General features: G+C 41.4%; 2 protein-coding genes across 2 annotated transcripts in view; both read right to left on the reverse strand.

Moving 5' to 3' along the window:
• Positions 1-206: 206 nt before the first annotated feature.
• Positions 207-1,653, reverse strand: LOC139464125 (uncharacterized). Its single transcript, XM_071245661.1, has 2 exons — positions 861-1,653; positions 207-631 (listed from the first exon to the last, which is right to left on the reverse strand). The coding sequence occupies exons 1-2, from the start codon at positions 1,651-1,653 to the stop codon at positions 207-209; spliced, it is 1,218 nt and encodes a 405-aa protein (XP_071101762.1).
• Positions 1,654-5,207: 3,554 nt separating this feature from the next.
• LOC139463725 (outer dynein arm-docking complex subunit 4-like) overlaps positions 5,208-16,777 on the reverse strand; it is a 220,632-nt gene continuing 209,062 nt past the window's right edge. The window contains exon 11 of the mRNA XM_071244976.1: positions 5,208-5,293. Coding sequence (XP_071101077.1) covers positions 5,238-5,293 — 56 coding nt within the window. The 3' untranslated portion in view covers positions 5,208-5,237. The remainder of the gene's footprint in view (positions 5,294-16,777) is intronic.

Here is a 16,777-nt window from a genome sequence, read left to right on the forward strand (position 1 = left end):
AGTTCCGAATAATCTCGCTGCTGTAGCCAGCGAGAAAAGGAAAGCCGTTTTCTGAGACAATGTCGAACGCAACCTGATCGAGAGGCTCGTAAGTCTGACTAGATAGGTTGCGCAGAACGATATCGAGGTCCCAGGCCGGCAGTCGGAATTAATGTGACTGATCTTCAACCATGAAGGCATGTAGAAGTTTCTGCAACACCGGTATTTTAGTGAGCCTGTCGCCCGTAGGAGACGGCACCACGGAAGCCAAAGCTGCCAGATAAGTTGTGATCGTTGACCCTTTCAGACGCCGAGATGACCGAGTGATCGTTTAGAGGATGAAAAAGGAGGTCGTCTCGATCTGGCAACGGGAACGGTGGCTGATCAATGATCTGAAGAAGTTCCGGGAACCACGTTCTGGCCGGCCAATAAGTCGCGACCAAAGCAGACGTAGGTTGGCCGTTTGACGAACTGTCTCCAGTATCGATGGTAACAGCACCATTGGCGAAAACGCGTAAGCGTCTAGACCCTCCAACGATATCGCTAGAGCGTCGTGGTCCCATGCCCGTGGGTCTGGAACCGGCGACCCAAATCGAGGAAGGCGGTTGTTGTACCGGGTTGCGAAGAGATCTACTTGGGGCAACCAGTCGATCTGTCAGCAGATGAAAAGACTGTCGGATGGATCATCCACTCCATAGGAGATGGCCTCGATGGTCTCGACAGGGCGTCGGCTAGTTGTCCGAGCCAACCAGTCCTTGTTTTAGCCCCTTAATGCCGAGCACCAGACAGGGTAACAACAAGTACCATCTGTTAACGTCTTTTGGTATGACGCGGCCGGGTATCAAACCCCGGACCTTCTGCTCTCCGGGGGGATGCTCTACCACTAGGCCACGGAGGCGGTCCCAGAAGGGCTGCCGGCTGAGTCGTTCCCTGTTTGTTGACGCAGTGGACGACTGTGGAGTTGTCCGACTGTATCATCAGCCGTTTCCAACAGAGTCGAAGTTTCCAGAACATGACCGCCCGAATCACTGCTTCCATCTCGAGGCAGTTGATGTGGAGGACCTTTTCTTCTGGCGACCACAGCCTGGCCGCTTGGTCGCCACCAAAATGCGCTCCCCAGCCTTCCAATGAGGCGTCTACGAATAGGTGTAGTATGAACGGAGGTTCGCTCATAAAGACGCCATCGCAAACGTTCGACGGCTGGAGCCACAACTCCAGATGACAACGTAGCTGCGCCGGAAGTGGAACCAGACGGTTGATAAACTCCAGGTGGGGATACAGCAATCTCTGCAGCGGACGAAGTTGAAGACGACCTCGGTGAATCAGGTCTTGAGCCGATGTCAACAGACCGAGGACTTCCTGCCACGTGTGCACCGACGCCGGGGCATGTAGAAGTCTTGAAACGCTGCTGACAATCATGTCCCCACGGTCTTGAGGTACCTTGACCAGATTGACTCCCGTCTGGAAGCGTATTCCGATGTACTGTAGATCCCGAGTTGGTACCAAGTCCGACTTTAGAAGGTTGATGATCCATCCGAGGTACAGTAGTAGATTCAGGGTGGTCGTTAACTCTCCTTGAAGGGCTTCTGTGAACTGGTGAGCATGGAGCCCGTCGTCTAGGTAGAAGGCGACCCTGATCGCCTGCCGATAGAGCCATTCTACGACCGTCTTCATGATCTGTGTGATGAGGTCTCCCCCCTACCGGTAGCTCGTCTAAAGGTAGTAGACTCCAAAGACAATGAGGGCGGGGGAAGGGACCTCACTACCTCCCCAGCTGGCACGCTGTCGACAGCATAGCAAGCGGTTGTAGCTGGTGACGAACAGCAGTGTCCATGGATTCCAAATGCCTGTCTACTACAAGAATCTTGGAGGGCGCTGGTTTCTTGAAGAGTAGCCCCCAATCCAAGTCCCTACTCGGGTAACGCGATCGAACAGGTGGTTTGCTGAAACTCTGCCCGGCAGAGCAGAGGCAAAGTTCTGGTCCATATCGCGAGCCATGGCTTTGAAGACATCGGGAGGAGAATACTGAAGAGACTGGGGAGTATCTCTGACCTTCAAGCCAGCACACGTCGGTTTGTCATCATCTTTTGATAACTCAGTGAGATAGCCAAGCCATAGCCAGGCTGTCGTCACAATCCATCGTCGACGTCGATTGTGTAGACGTAGATGAGTGTGAGTGAGTTTGGTTTTATGCCGCTTTTAGCAATATTCCAGCAATATCACGGCGGGGAATACCAGAAATGGGTTTCACACATTCTACCCATGTCGGGAATCGAACCCGGGTCGTCGGCGTGACGAGCGAACGCTTTAACCACTAGGCTACCCGACCGCCCCGTAGACGTAGATGAAGGTACTGGTGTACTGGTCGATGGTCCATGGACCTCCGACGTAGTCGAATCCTTCTTGGTCGACGCCGTCGAGGTGAGTACCGCCGTCGTTATCTGGGCTATCCAAGCCGGGTCGATATGAAAGTGTCGATCGGTCATTATCTCTACGACGCTGTCGTCACAATCAATCGTAGATGAAGGAACTGGTGTACAGGTCGATGGTCCATGGACGGAGTTGATGTGGTCGAACCTTCTCGGTCGACGCCGTCAAGGCGAGTACCGCCGCCGTGATCTGGCCTTTCAAAGCCAGGTCTCCCAAAAACTCACTTCGAGAGCGTTGAACATCCCCTTAGGGACGAGAGCTACAATCTCTAACTGTAGAAGTACTACGATCCCCATCGTAGTTATCGTCCGAATCGAACTCCCGACGACCTTGAAGGCGACGAACATACTCGTGTCGTTTACTGTTTCTTGACGAGGCACTCGACCTGTCGTCACAGGGCGGGAACCACTTGTAGAGTGGCATCTGTGTTCACTGTCGACCTGCACGACGTCCCTATCGTCGTTGGTAGGACGAGAGACGGACCGACTGGGGACTGTAGTCCCCTCATGGTCCTCATCACGAGCCGGTCCCGTCGTAACGGGGGTGGCTGAGTGACGCTCTCGATCAACCGATTGACGAAGATCAGTCGTGCGGGTAGTATCATCAGCAGGCGAACGGTCACGTGTCTTGTCGAAAACATAAGTTATCAACTGATTTCTTGGGTGATGCCGACACGCCATCCCCAGGGCCAGATGTAGAGGCTGCAGAGTCCAGGGATCCACCCGATGACCTACTCTGCTTGTAGCGCTGGTCAGTAGCCCGCTTCGCCAACGCACGAAGATACCAATTAAAGTTTATTAAAGTGCTCACATTCTTAACAACGTTCATCCCACGAACACGTTGAAAATCCGTCCTTAATTATGCAGGAAGGACAATACTTGTGAGGATCTACTTCAGACAGTATACTTTGACACGAGGCAGAAAAGCCCGACATGTTGCCACGTGTATAATCAAGTCAAACAGTGAAACACGTGTTGAACACAAACAATGGATTACCAAGGATTACATTCCAGGAGTCTACAGGTAAGACATATTATTATTACTGTATTAGAACAACAACTGTAGACACACGATACGTACTAGTAGAATACAAACTAGCAGTCTATCTCGAAAGTCTTTCTCGAGCGACCAGCTCAGATGCGCGCTGAGAGATTTGTGACATGTCATAGGGAGGTGCGTGCGCAACCGGACAGAAACAAGTTTAATGTTAACATTCCAGCTTCTGGCTTCCTTTTAAATGTGCGACTAGAGGTATGAGAGATACCCATTTGTACCCATTTGTACGACTGAAAACAGACTAAAACATATTTATATCTACACAATTATACAAAGACATCAAATACAATTATTGTATTCAATACTGTGACTGAAATGCAGTTATCCATGGGCATTACATTAATTTCTGCGATATTGTGTGGGAACAGATGTATACTGCTATCAACACCTTGAAATGAACCATAGCTGTGAGTGAGTGAGTGAGTGAGTGAGTGAGTGAGTGAGTGAGTGAGTGAGTGAGTGAGAGTGAGTGAGTATGGTTTTACGCCGCTTTTAGCAATATTCCAGCAATATTACGGCGAAGGACACCAGATATGGGCTTCACACATTGTACCCATGTCGGGAATCGAACCCGGGTCTTCGGCGTGACAAGCAAATGCTTTAACTACTAGGCTACCCGACCGCCCCCATGGCTGTCAGAAAATGGAGACATATATTTATATTTGGGTAGCTTACATCTGCCTCACAAAATGGTGTCTGTTCTAGAGTGAAATTAACTATTCAAATAGTTTTATTACAACAAATATAAACACATTTTATGATTTCATTAGGTACAGATGACCACATATAGTTATTTCATAACTTCCAATATATTAAACCCTTACAACTAAATTTCTGAGAGGTCAAATGCTTTCAGAAACCTGTTTATCAATATGCATGGACAATGGTATTGTTAACCATTATCTTAAGGTCGTCAAATAACAATGTTTTATGACACTTTAAGACTTTCAAAATATCTTGTCAGTGAAATCTTCTTTTTGTAAAAAAATATGTATATCACTAGAGAGTCAAAAACTTCAAAATGGAAAACTTCCCTCTCAGGTAAGTTAGTGAACCTTGTGCAATATAAATGTTTGGGCAAATAAAATATACACTTGAAAACAAATCACTATTCTTCATTTTATTTAGTGACTTTTGGAAATATTTACCAGAACCTCTGGTAGCAATATGTTCCCTATGACTATAACTACCACTCCAATGATCGCACACAACATGTAACTTGTTAACGTTACAAGGCACACTTTACTTTTGCACTACTGTCATTCTTTTTCATTTAACAGTGAAATACAGAAACAATATCTGGAATATAAGGGACTGCTCATTTACAACAGGCAGTGGGATTGGTCATAAGACTGTGTCATATTTTGCTAGAAAGTCCCTAAAAGAAATAAAACTTTCATTTATTTGTGCTGTCATTTTGTAATCATCTCCCGTCCTAAAAAATGATTTTGTATCACATACTGGTAGTGCAAAAGTTATGTATGTTGTTTACCTTTGAATTGTTTCTGTTTTGAATTCAGACTTTGATGGCATGATCAATTTAATGTGAAACATGTGAAAGCAGAAATATATGACTATTGGTAGATATGTCACTAAATTTGTTAATGTACATAGTAACAAACTCTTGACATATGTGGCATAAATGTCTTTAAGGATGAAGTGATATTCTTAACAGAAACAGCAGTGGACAATAGCTAGGTGATGTGAAGCAGTTGATGGATGTTGGTAAGACAATCATCTTCCATGATGAACATGAACTGAGATTGATCTGTCTATTTCTTTGTCCCTGTTGTTTCGCTTTCATTTGCATCAACATCGTTGTCTGTGCCTGAAACATACACAACATTCGGTGAGAATTACTGGCAGAGCCATGCATGACTCTGATTACACTATCTATTCAAAATTGACCACAATGGCTACAAGGGTAAAATTTAATATTAGAATCAGACCAGTAGTAATCTATTACACCAGTAGTCCAAATTCTACAATGACGGTATACATATTATGCATGTCCATCTTATCTATTTTTTTATTCAAACATGCATAAAGCATACTGGCTATTCAACAAATTGTTGCTAAGGGCTGACACAATACACTTGTTAAACTTGACACACTTAACCCTGACAGTATTATCCAGGCTACCAGCTACTAGGTCATGCCATTTCTGATCTTATCAACACACTGTCAACACCCCTTGCTTTCACAAGCGCTGTCCAAGGAAATACAGGTTTTCATTGCCCTCAGATGTTTGAGGCTTTCTCAGAACGAGTGTATTTACATGGTGTATCCTTGTCTGGCAAGGCCCATGTATTCAACAGGACAACAAAGCTATTAACCAGTTCAATCTAAGACACTATTTCACCAAATAGTCACCAAGGAATTGTTTTATGGCCCTGGTACTTGGTTGCATAGATGGCACACTTATACCTATAATTCAACCAACTGAAACTAAAAAAGTGGTTTACATATTCTGTTAATAGTCATTCTATCAGTCTGTGATGCAGAATTGAGGTACATAACACTACACAACAGTTAACAAGAACATCCAGCAACATGAAAACAATAGTTATCATTGTTAATAATTCTAAGAATACAACCTCTATTACATCAATGCAATAAATCCTGTACTTTGGCTTCAATCACACTAAAACTACACTTTCAGATTTTCAACAGAAGTCCTCTTCACTGTCAACTACACATCACTACAAATCCTCACTTCTTTCCAAACATCAATCACTAAAGACAGATGATTGGGGAGGTGGGAGGGAGTAAGTCTGATGTAATATTCTTTGAATTATTTACAATGATAACTATTGTTTTGATAATTTTAGAAAATCCTCTACCTCTTTTACATCAGAGTATATATACTAGAGGGAACAGGTTCTGCCCATAGAACACTCTCTTGTTTTGTTGGCAGTAATCTAGTAGAATCATATTCTAACATCTTCAGACTGCTTCGGAGTTCTCTTTCTGTACTTCACCTCCACAGGACTTGAAAATCTTGCAGAAGAATAATCAGACAATACATGATACCTTCACTTTGAACTACCATTATATTGCTTATGTTCTTGTTAATGATTGTCTGTAGAACCTTCTAAGACCTTAAAATCTGGTAAATTTAGGTTCTGACATCACTTCTGGGCCCAGTTTTACTGGGTGTGACATCACTTCCAGTCTTATGACTTCATTTCGTTTCTAGATGTCATTTCTGGTATCCAAAAAGTCATTATGACATCATCAATGATGTCACTTCCGGCATTGTTTATGTCATTAATGACTCCACTTCTGGTCTTGACATCACTTCTGGTCTCAATTCTTCTGCTGGTGACGTCACTTCCGATCATTCTGTGATACATGTAGACAATAACATGTGTTCTTCTATAGCTGATGAATAAAGGTGTACTCACCTTCAGTAGCTGCTGGTAAAATCTTCGAACCCCCTCCTGCATGAGCAGCTATGACAGGTTCCAGCGAGCATATACCCTGAAGATCTGGCTGTACATCTCGTAAGTAAAAGTGAGTTAAGGTGTTGTAAGAACACAACTGGCATCCTGCAACAACCTGTTCAACGGAAACAGTGACCTGAGCCCTGATCTCATGTACTGAACTGGAGTCAAGAATAGGAGGGGCATTCTGAGCTCAGCGACAGCTTGAATCTATGGTGGCCAGCTATTGTGGCTTTAGTAAAGTCCTGGTCAGAGTCGGTCTTAAGATATAAAGAGTCTTTTCCGACGAACAGCCAGGTAGAATTTGAGAGCACAGATAGGACATAGTAAGCGATCTGGATGATCTACCTCAGGTCCAAGTGCAGGAATAGTGTAATGGCCTAAAGGCCCCATGTCCAGTGGACTGCTTTTTGGCTACAAAGTCAGGCAGAGTATGTAATGTGATTGATTTCCAGTCCATCTCATGAATAAGGCTCAGTATTCCAGGGCCTGTAATTCTGAACCCCTAGCAGTATTCTGTCATGGCTAACAGAAAAGTTGCTTTCTTTGCCTTCTGAAGCAAGTGGCATTAGTGAGGGGCTCATAAGGGTCAGTCAGAAGAGCTGACAGAACTACAGATAAATTCCATTTTAGAAAAATCCTGGGAGTGCGAACATCTTCCAGAAGAAAAGATTGCATGGGCCTATTCAAAATGTGGTGGTTGCTAATGATCAATCTGTCATGTTGAAGTACACGAGTGATATCCCTTGATCGTACCATGACGGAATTTATTATCCTGTCTAAGATGGTGTAGAAAATCAGTACCCATGCTTCTCCACTGGACAAACTTGTCAAGTCTTAAGAAGGGAGGAAGATGGTCTCAATGACAAGCAACAGCTGATGAGGCAGATTTAGAAAAATTTAGATTAAGACTGTGAAGACTGTTGTACAGTAAGTCTGACCAGGGTTGTCAAAGAAGATCTCTGCAAAATGGTAATGGGAGGGGATCTTCCATTAGAAGAGACAAAAATCTGGGAAACCAGAGTCAACTGGGCCAGAATGTATCATCATTCTGATTGCACCAATCTGTTATTTCTATTTTTCAGATCACTTTGTCCAGAAGAACTCAGGGGAGAAAGACAAAGGCAAAGAGGCAGGTCCAATCAATCGACAGGGCATCTAGATGGAATGCCCTCAGGTCTGGGACAAGGCTGACGTAAGTGCGAAGCTGATGATTCAGGCAAATTGCAAACAAATCAAAATGTGGATTGTCCCACAGCACTATGATCTAATGAAAGATATTGGGATGGGGGGTCCATTCTGTGGACACAATCCTGCCTGGAAGAGACTGTTGGCTAGGATGTTTAACTTCAGAAGAATATGACTCCCTTCCATCTGGCAATTGCAAGTCTGCCAAGGCACATAGCTGAGAAGATTTCATCATCAGGAAATTGGTTCACTCCTGTTTCTGGATATACGCCACCACTGTGGTGTTGTCTGTGGCTGCTAGAACTGATGAGTTGTGGATTAGATCTTTCCAGGACAAAAGAGCATAAAATGTGTTTTTCATCAATTGATGTGGAGGGACTGTTCCACTAAGGTCCATGATCCCAGTATCCGGAAGTCGTCCATCTTGGCTCCCTATCCTTAGTTTGAGGCGTCCGTGATGAGCTGGTGGTGATTAAAGTGGCACTAATCTCTGGCTTCTTCTCGGCTGTCTGACACTGGCTGCTAGGGCTCACTTGCTGCCGTGAGATGATTTGCTTGCTAACGCAACTGAGCGTGTCAAGAGACTGGGCTACCGTCTGCTGAATAAACTTGGAGGCAATATTTGTATTACGCATTTTTGAACACTGATTGGTTACCCGTGATCTATGAAGATTTCAACAAAGGGTGCACATCAATTAATTTCTTCAGCCTAAACAAACAGACAAAAAGAACGTCAGAGCTCATCAGATGTCGTTTTGGGGAAATATCCCTGATGGTTATAGTTTAATAATAAAAAAAGTATCCTTGCAGTGAAAGCATTTTAGTAGTATAGGTAAAAGGGGTTCTGCCGCAACTCCACTGGAGCCAGATTTATATACCTATACCACCACTACAGGGGGAATTATTTATGCCAAAACGCTGATACGATTCAACGATAGTCATGAGTTTAAGTTAAATTGGCTCTAGCTCACCACTACCTGGAGCCAATCAATGATACCATAGAGGGAATTTTTAGTACAAAAACGATGATGAGACTAAACTAAATTGTAATTAAAATATTCTCTATCATATTTATATTCAACATTTTTACTAAGTTCTTCGTTCATTTTACTAGGAGACCAGACTATATATTCTTCTTGGTAATTGGTAAGAAACAATTGATGACCGTATTTGGTTGGTTTGACATCACTGATATAATATATACCTTGTGGTAATTCTCTCCATTTGATAATTTTGTCCTTGAGCATAAATTCCATTATCATATACTTATGTAAGCATTCGTTTAAATGTGATCTAATGATAGGAAGCAATCTATTTTTAATCTCCAACCAGTTCTTTGGTTTTGGCACGGAATAATTGAGGCGCTTGTTGTCTCCCCTGTTCTATGAACTTTTTTTTCTTGTCTTCGCTATTACCACTGGTCTTACGAGAATTGGATCGAATCTCCTGCTTCATTACGTTGTATTTGGTGAGTTCCAACAGCACTAAACGAAACTCCTCCTGGGATATCTTACAATCAGCCATTGCTGTCGAAATATGATCCTCAATGCTGTTCAACTTTGCTTCGGCGAGTATCCTAATATTATCGTGTTTTAATGCTTTCTTTTCCAACCTACGAGAAATGAATTTTATCGCTATTCCTGCCAGTCCTGAGACTCCGGCAGCTATTTCCATGCCAAGTACGATAGGCGCGGCGATTATAGTTGATAATAAACCAACACCGGCTACACCGAGTCCCATGCCAGATGTTACAAGCGCGGTGTCAACTCCGTCGAGAGCATTCACGGCTCTCCGATACTTTTTATACAATCTAAGTCTAAACTCCCACTCCTTTTCTATTCGATGTTTTATGTCGCTTATTTGATGTAATCTAAATCCATCAACAGTATCCATCTTTTCAGATGCCTCATCGAGCGCCGGATATAAACTCATAGTGTATATTACGGTCATACAATAGTCTTTAATTGGTCTTGCTTCAATGTTTTGAGAGTATACATCAACCTTATCAAATGAATATTATACGGCAGGAATATCTTAGTAAGAGAAATACTACCACTTTATAATTTGGACCCCCTCAAGGGTTGCAACGGGTGATGCTCCAATATGAATAATACTGCAACATTGACGTTGGTGTTTCTTTAGCCATTTAATCGATAGTCCTGGTAATATTTCGAAGGCATCTACCGGTGCATCTCCGAACAAGACTTCAATAATAAGCGTAGAAATATTAGGTATTGCACTCAAGTTCTGTTTAATATCATTGAATTCAGTAACCAAATTTAAACTAACATTTTTTACTGCCGGACGACTATATAACATGACCTGGGTTTTCTGGCAGGGGGGTGACTAACACCCTTTTTCGTTTTGATGGGATGTAAGCCCCGAGTACAATCCCACTATTTATTATCTTAGTTATATTATGTGCCTTACCCATAATCACATACAGTGGGGTAATGACGATATTCAATAGCCACTCGATGTTTGCTTCGACCATAGTCCATTTATTATCACCGTTAAGAATAAGATTGTACGAAGTGTTTTTATTGAGTCTACTAACGTCGATATCGCTTAAATCTCCTAGATTACCTGTGAATGTAACTTCTTTCCCCTTGTATACATTATCTTGTAAGTGTAAAGCGTATAACTTACCATCAGTACCGGGTTTACCAGATCCTTCTTTGTCTCCGAGATCAGAAAGCGCAATTGTATTACATTGTCTGAGTGTTCCAGGGCCTGATGAATTAACCATTATTTATAATATGGAGTGTTACACTTAAGTATCCTATATGTACAGGTTGGTGTTTTACATCTAATACAGAAATTTTGAGGTCTGAAATAATACCACGCTTTAATTTTTTATTTTGTAATGATGAGAAAGAGTCTGTTCTACCGCTATTGTATTTTTCATCTTTCACTGGAATAGCTCTGAGTAGAGTTGAAGGACTTTCAAGTTGAATATTATCCGTCGTGCTTATCTGATCCAGATGGATACACAACTCTTTATAGGGAACTAAATCTGGTAATTCATCTCCCTGCAATGTTTTGTGGGGTTTTATTATCCTCGTTGGTAGTCAAAGTGTTTTTACTACGTTCTGGGCAAGAATTACAAGCTTTTCTCCAGCGCTTAAAATCAGCATCCCATTCGACTCATTTTGTGTGAGACAAATTCCATTAGGCTTAAAAATTTCATCATTGAAGGAGCTGTAATACCCATCAGGTATAATGTGTCCTTTTCTATTTATCATTATCTGATTATTTCCTTTCGCATCATTTATATTGATCCACCGCGGGTAATATGTTACATCGCAGACAGCGACTTCAAGTTGACCAGCCGAGTTATCGATAGTATGAAGCAGTTGAATAGACTGACCATTTGTTATTCCCGGGAGTGTAACATACATATTAAATATACAATGATACTATATCATAACTTAAATATGAAATCAACTTACATTACTAATCAGGTTTTAGTAAGTGCCTCTGGTGCTAAGTTTTTCGTTAAATTCCCTGATATCTTTGAAAAATACAGGGTCACAGCAACTAGCGATAAAATGGTGCACAATTGGTTACACAATCACATGCAATTTTGGCAGAATCAGTTAAATTTTGCCATATGGTGTACCACAACAGGATGTGGTGTATCTCTTTATGTCCCAGGATTTGAACTAAATAAGTCTGTTTCATCATTTCATGTGTACTATCAGATTAGACGTATACTTAAAGAAATTAGTGCTCCATTACCGCAGGATCGAGCATGGAATTCCACAAATAATCCGTACAATAGGTGGGCATTCGAACGTATTTGTCAGGAATTTAATATTGCTACGAGTAAAGATTGGCGCATTAAAGGAATTAACCATGGTCTAGGTGTTCCATACAGTTGACAAAGAACTGTTAAAGAAGAAAGTGATGATTTAGTTAAAAAACCTCATCAACCATTCAATCCATTTAACTTGTTACAGAAAAACATCTTTTTGTAAGTATACATAATCTTTATCATGGCTGGGAACTTTCGAGTAACGATTGGAGAGGTTCTCTTATGAGTTTTAAGGGTGGTTTAGCTTATATTGTTACAAAATTTGTACAACTGAACGATACCGCAAACGCTTGGAATGAATTTCTTAATGATAAAACAGAAAATAATTATACTAACCCAGGATTTGTAAGAGTTAATGAATCAATAAGAACTTATGTATGGACAATTCTCGGTGACCATCGCAAACACAAACGTCCATTATTGGTCCTGGGACGGCAATCGATGCACAAAAACAGTTTGTTGCAAACATGGAGGATGCCATTAATTCACCGGTTGACATACCATCTTCTATAAAGCGTTATCAAGATGTATTACAGTACGCTCAATCCAAGGTAGACTACGTTTATGCGCTGGGACTATACATGTCTCCGAGTAATATGGAACTTAAGATCGGTCAAGTGATAGGTTATAATAATAAAATTGTTATTGCTACCGATCAACAAAAACCAGGTATAAATTCAGATATTAACACCAAATTAATAACGCAAACAAACACATGATTTGGTTAAATAGTTCTTAGCGGATACATACAACAGCCCTGCAATTGCTATGATCAGTGCCCACAAATTTTGACTAAGCCAAGTGGTGGTCTTAGCTAATAAATTCAAGAGCCAGGAAACTATACTCCCTATAATACCAGGAAGTGCAGACGCGGCTTTCCCAGCGAGCTTTCCCAGTGCTGAACCTAATGCTTTTAAATGCTTTTTTATCCACTCTTTTATACCATCCGACCTAGGTGGTGTACCACCTCCTGTACCACCACCGGTTAACGCGAGAGTCAAAGTTGATATAATGAATCCCAATGCGGTTAAAATACTGGAAATGGTTATTCCCTGTTCTCTGAACATTGTTTTGATTTTATCGGCCAGTGTAGTGTCATCGTTGAGGACGATTTGTGTGACTTTCTATTACTGGAAGCAGCTTCGAGGTGGGCCGATCTTTCGTCTTCTAAGTACACAATCTTTCTGCAACGCGACGTCTATTGAACTCATCACCCGCCTGTTCAAGTTTTGTTTTCTCATAAGCTATATGCTCGTCGAGTTCGGATAGCTTGGCTATATTATTGATGAGTTCTCCCCGCATTGTTCGCATTGCCTTGTCAAGACCTCGTAATTCCCTAATACTGAACTCTGAATATGGTGATACACTGACCGTGGAATTATCGTAGTAGGTACCCAAGATTTCTCCGAGCCTGTCTGAGGCCACCTTCGAGCTTTCTTCCAAATTATCTATGGTACCTAGTTCATCACGCACAGTCCGAAGAACCTTAGTAGTCTTTTCGGAAAGTTTTGCTCCTCGTGAGTAGTCTACAAAACCTAATTCATTACGAACAATGTTGAAGCCGTGTTTAGCGGCTATTGTAGACAAAGCTAGGGGCTTACGAGTACGAGAATTCATAAGATCAATAGCCGGAGCGCCACGCAGTCGCAATATTCCTTTACTATCTATCGTAAACTTTGAATAGTCACGAACAATAGGACTAACATCTTTAAAGGTATCATAATAATCATTAACGGTTGATTGTAAAAGTTCATCGTTTAGATTCATGCCACCAAAGCTGGTTTCATCAGTACCCTCTTCGATTGTACTAGGGTTATCAAAATCATCTAGATTAAAATCATCCATTTTTATATTAAACATAAGGTTACATAATTTCAATATAACAATGTCTTCGCAATACGGACACAAGTTAAACCCACAACGTAGACTTCGAGATCCATTAGGGGTCAAAGCAATTCGTCAGTCTGTAACTATAACTAATAACCCGAGTACCATTGATCAGAATCAAATGCTTCTGGTTCGCTTTCCTAATCTTGGCGCCCACGATGTGTTAGTTCCGGGAACTGTCCGACTAGCATTTACGATTAGTTTGACTTCTACCGACATTAACAGGGAGCCTATTCAGAACATAGGTCGTGCTATCGTTAAGAAAATTGCAATTAAAATTAGTGGTAATGAGGTTTTGAGTATCGACGATAGCGATGTATACTATTGTTACATGGATCTCTGGAGAACGGATAAAGAGGAATATACAGGAAGTTTAGCCATTTTGTACGACATCGAAAGATCATGAGGAACAAAAGAGATATGACGTAGAATTTCAATCTAAACGTCCCCACGAGGTCGTTGAAGGGTATTTTAATGTTGTTCGAGGACCCCTCTGATGCATTTAAAAGAAATACCGAGAAGTTCTACAATCCCAAGATTACAAAAGTAGAATTGACTATCGAGGGCGTTCCTAATCAACTATATAGTCAAGGAATGCTAGCGTATCAACAATGGGATGAGATTAAAAAACTTCCTTTTATAAAACAAAGCCCAGAAGTTAACGTGGTCTTGAAAGATCTGTCTCTCGGGGATGTATCGATGGGTGAATACCTCACCATGAAGTATGCGCTATGGCTCGACATGCGAACAACGGACGATGACCAACTACACCGTAGTGGGCGGAGAATAGAAAATGCTAGTGAGGGTGTCACTATACAGATAACGAAACTCCAGGAATCAGCTGGTAAATTAAACATATATTTGTACGTGATTATAGATGCGCAACTTAATATACAGAATGGACGATTCGTGCAAGCAATCTATTGATAATCTTTTACCTAAAGAACCACACGGCGCTATCATATGCGGACAAACGGGTTGTGGAAAAACAGCTTTTATTCTCACCAAAAAGAAAGATATGCTTTCATATTTAGCATTCTCCGGTCGGCATACTCAGCAAGGCGTTTGGGTACTTACTCAAAAATACAACTCTGTCCTGAAAGATCTCAGAGAGCAGACCAAATGGGTAGCCCTGTTTCATTGCAAAGATCGAGATTCATTCGAGGAATGGTTACGTGAAAATGATGTTATTTATACCAAGCTCGAACAAGATAAAGTCAGAAAACTGTTAGCAGCAACGAAGCACTGTAAACTCGTATTAAAAACCGATCAACCAGCTGCTTATGCAATTACTTAGCAAATGTAGAAAAATTATAGCAAATATAGCAACTGCTAAGCAAAATTATAGCAAATATAGCAACTGCTAAGCAAAATTATAGCAAAATGTAGCAAAATTATAGGAAAAGTATGGCAAAAATATGATAAATTGAACATTAGCGGTTAATATGACATAGTGTGGTTTGAAATCCTCATTCTTTCGCAACAGTTTATTATTATGGGCTGTATTGGATATGCCATATTATATTATGTTAGACTTAAATATCTCCTTCAAAGATGAGCCAGAACCTATGACAGATAAATCTTTAGATAAACATAGAGAAAGACTCCTGGCTTTTGTAGCCGGTTGAAAATGTTTCCAATATTTTGGGGAAAATTATACCATCGAAAAAATTGATAACATGACCGACGAAGAAATTAAAAAACTGTACGCGCGTTACGAGTCTAGACTGGGAGCTACCATGACTAAAACGATAGGGTCGGCTATTTTACAACTATACACAGTCGTAGCTAGTATGTTTTTTCCTATCCCGGCAGAACATCGCATGTATTTATGTGAATCTCTCGAGAAAGACCCATTCATCGAACACGCTATAAGCTCAGTGAGCTGTGAATTTTATCATAGATACGGAATGTTCTTAGCTCCACTCACCATAGCTTTAATAATGGCTAGGTATTGTCAATTTAAACATACATGCCCACTTAATAATAATGGAGACTCAAGTGACACCACAGCAGATTGCGGAAACACAACAGATTGTGAACGAGGAAATAATAACCCTGATTGCAACACAAACACAACAGATAGTGAATGAGGAAGCCAGAGTGACGAGGAAGAACCCCCCAAAAATCGCGGCTGGTAGAAAGGGCGGACTGGCGCGGAAAGTGAAACTAATGAATAATTCAAATATTGATCCGATTAAAACTTGGGCTCTAGTAGGAGTTGTTGCTATAGCGGCTGTATGGTTGTTTTATAAGACCGGAGAAGAGAAAATGTCACCCCTGATGTCACAACAAGAAGTTCAATTAGAGGTTAGCCATCATATAATGCTATAAGAAGCATGACTACTCCAGTTACAGACGGTAAAATGTTGGTAAACGCAACGTATCATTCAGCGGTGGTCACCGGCTTGGCCATTGGCTATGCTCGTATAGCTAAAATGATTACTAAAGCCACACCTCCCAAGCTAGATTTTAATGGTTATGATATCGGTATGATGATTCTCGATATTGGATTAGCAATGGCAACAAAAGATATGCTCATCAAACAAGGGCTTATCCTGGAAGATATAATGAAGTAATTAAACATTTGAATATTTTATATTATTGAACATTTGAATATTTTATATTCATATAAACATGGCAACAATTGCGATGATGGTCGGTGGAGCTATTGTTAATGCTCTAGCTTTTTCGGGGAGTAATTATTTATTTTCTAGTATGAGAGGTTCAGAGCAGAAAAGACATAATAAAGCATTAGAACAACTCGAAGCAGCCCAGTCACAATGGACCAGACGGAGAATAGAGAGATTAGATTTTATTCATGAAGAACTGCGTAGACAGGGACATTCAATTCAAACGTTTAAGAATGTCGAATCTGCCATGCACGAATACTTCCTCGTTTATGGGAGAAAACATGACCCTATGCCGAGACCAACAATGAGTCAGTTTTATACATTTTGTATATACCATGGTC

This window comes from Haliotis cracherodii, unplaced genomic scaffold (assembly GCF_022045235.1).
Source record: "Haliotis cracherodii isolate W230 unplaced genomic scaffold, xgHalCrac1.p SCAF_16, whole genome shotgun sequence".
NCBI lineage: Eukaryota > Metazoa > Mollusca > Gastropoda > Lepetellida > Haliotidae > Haliotis > Haliotis cracherodii.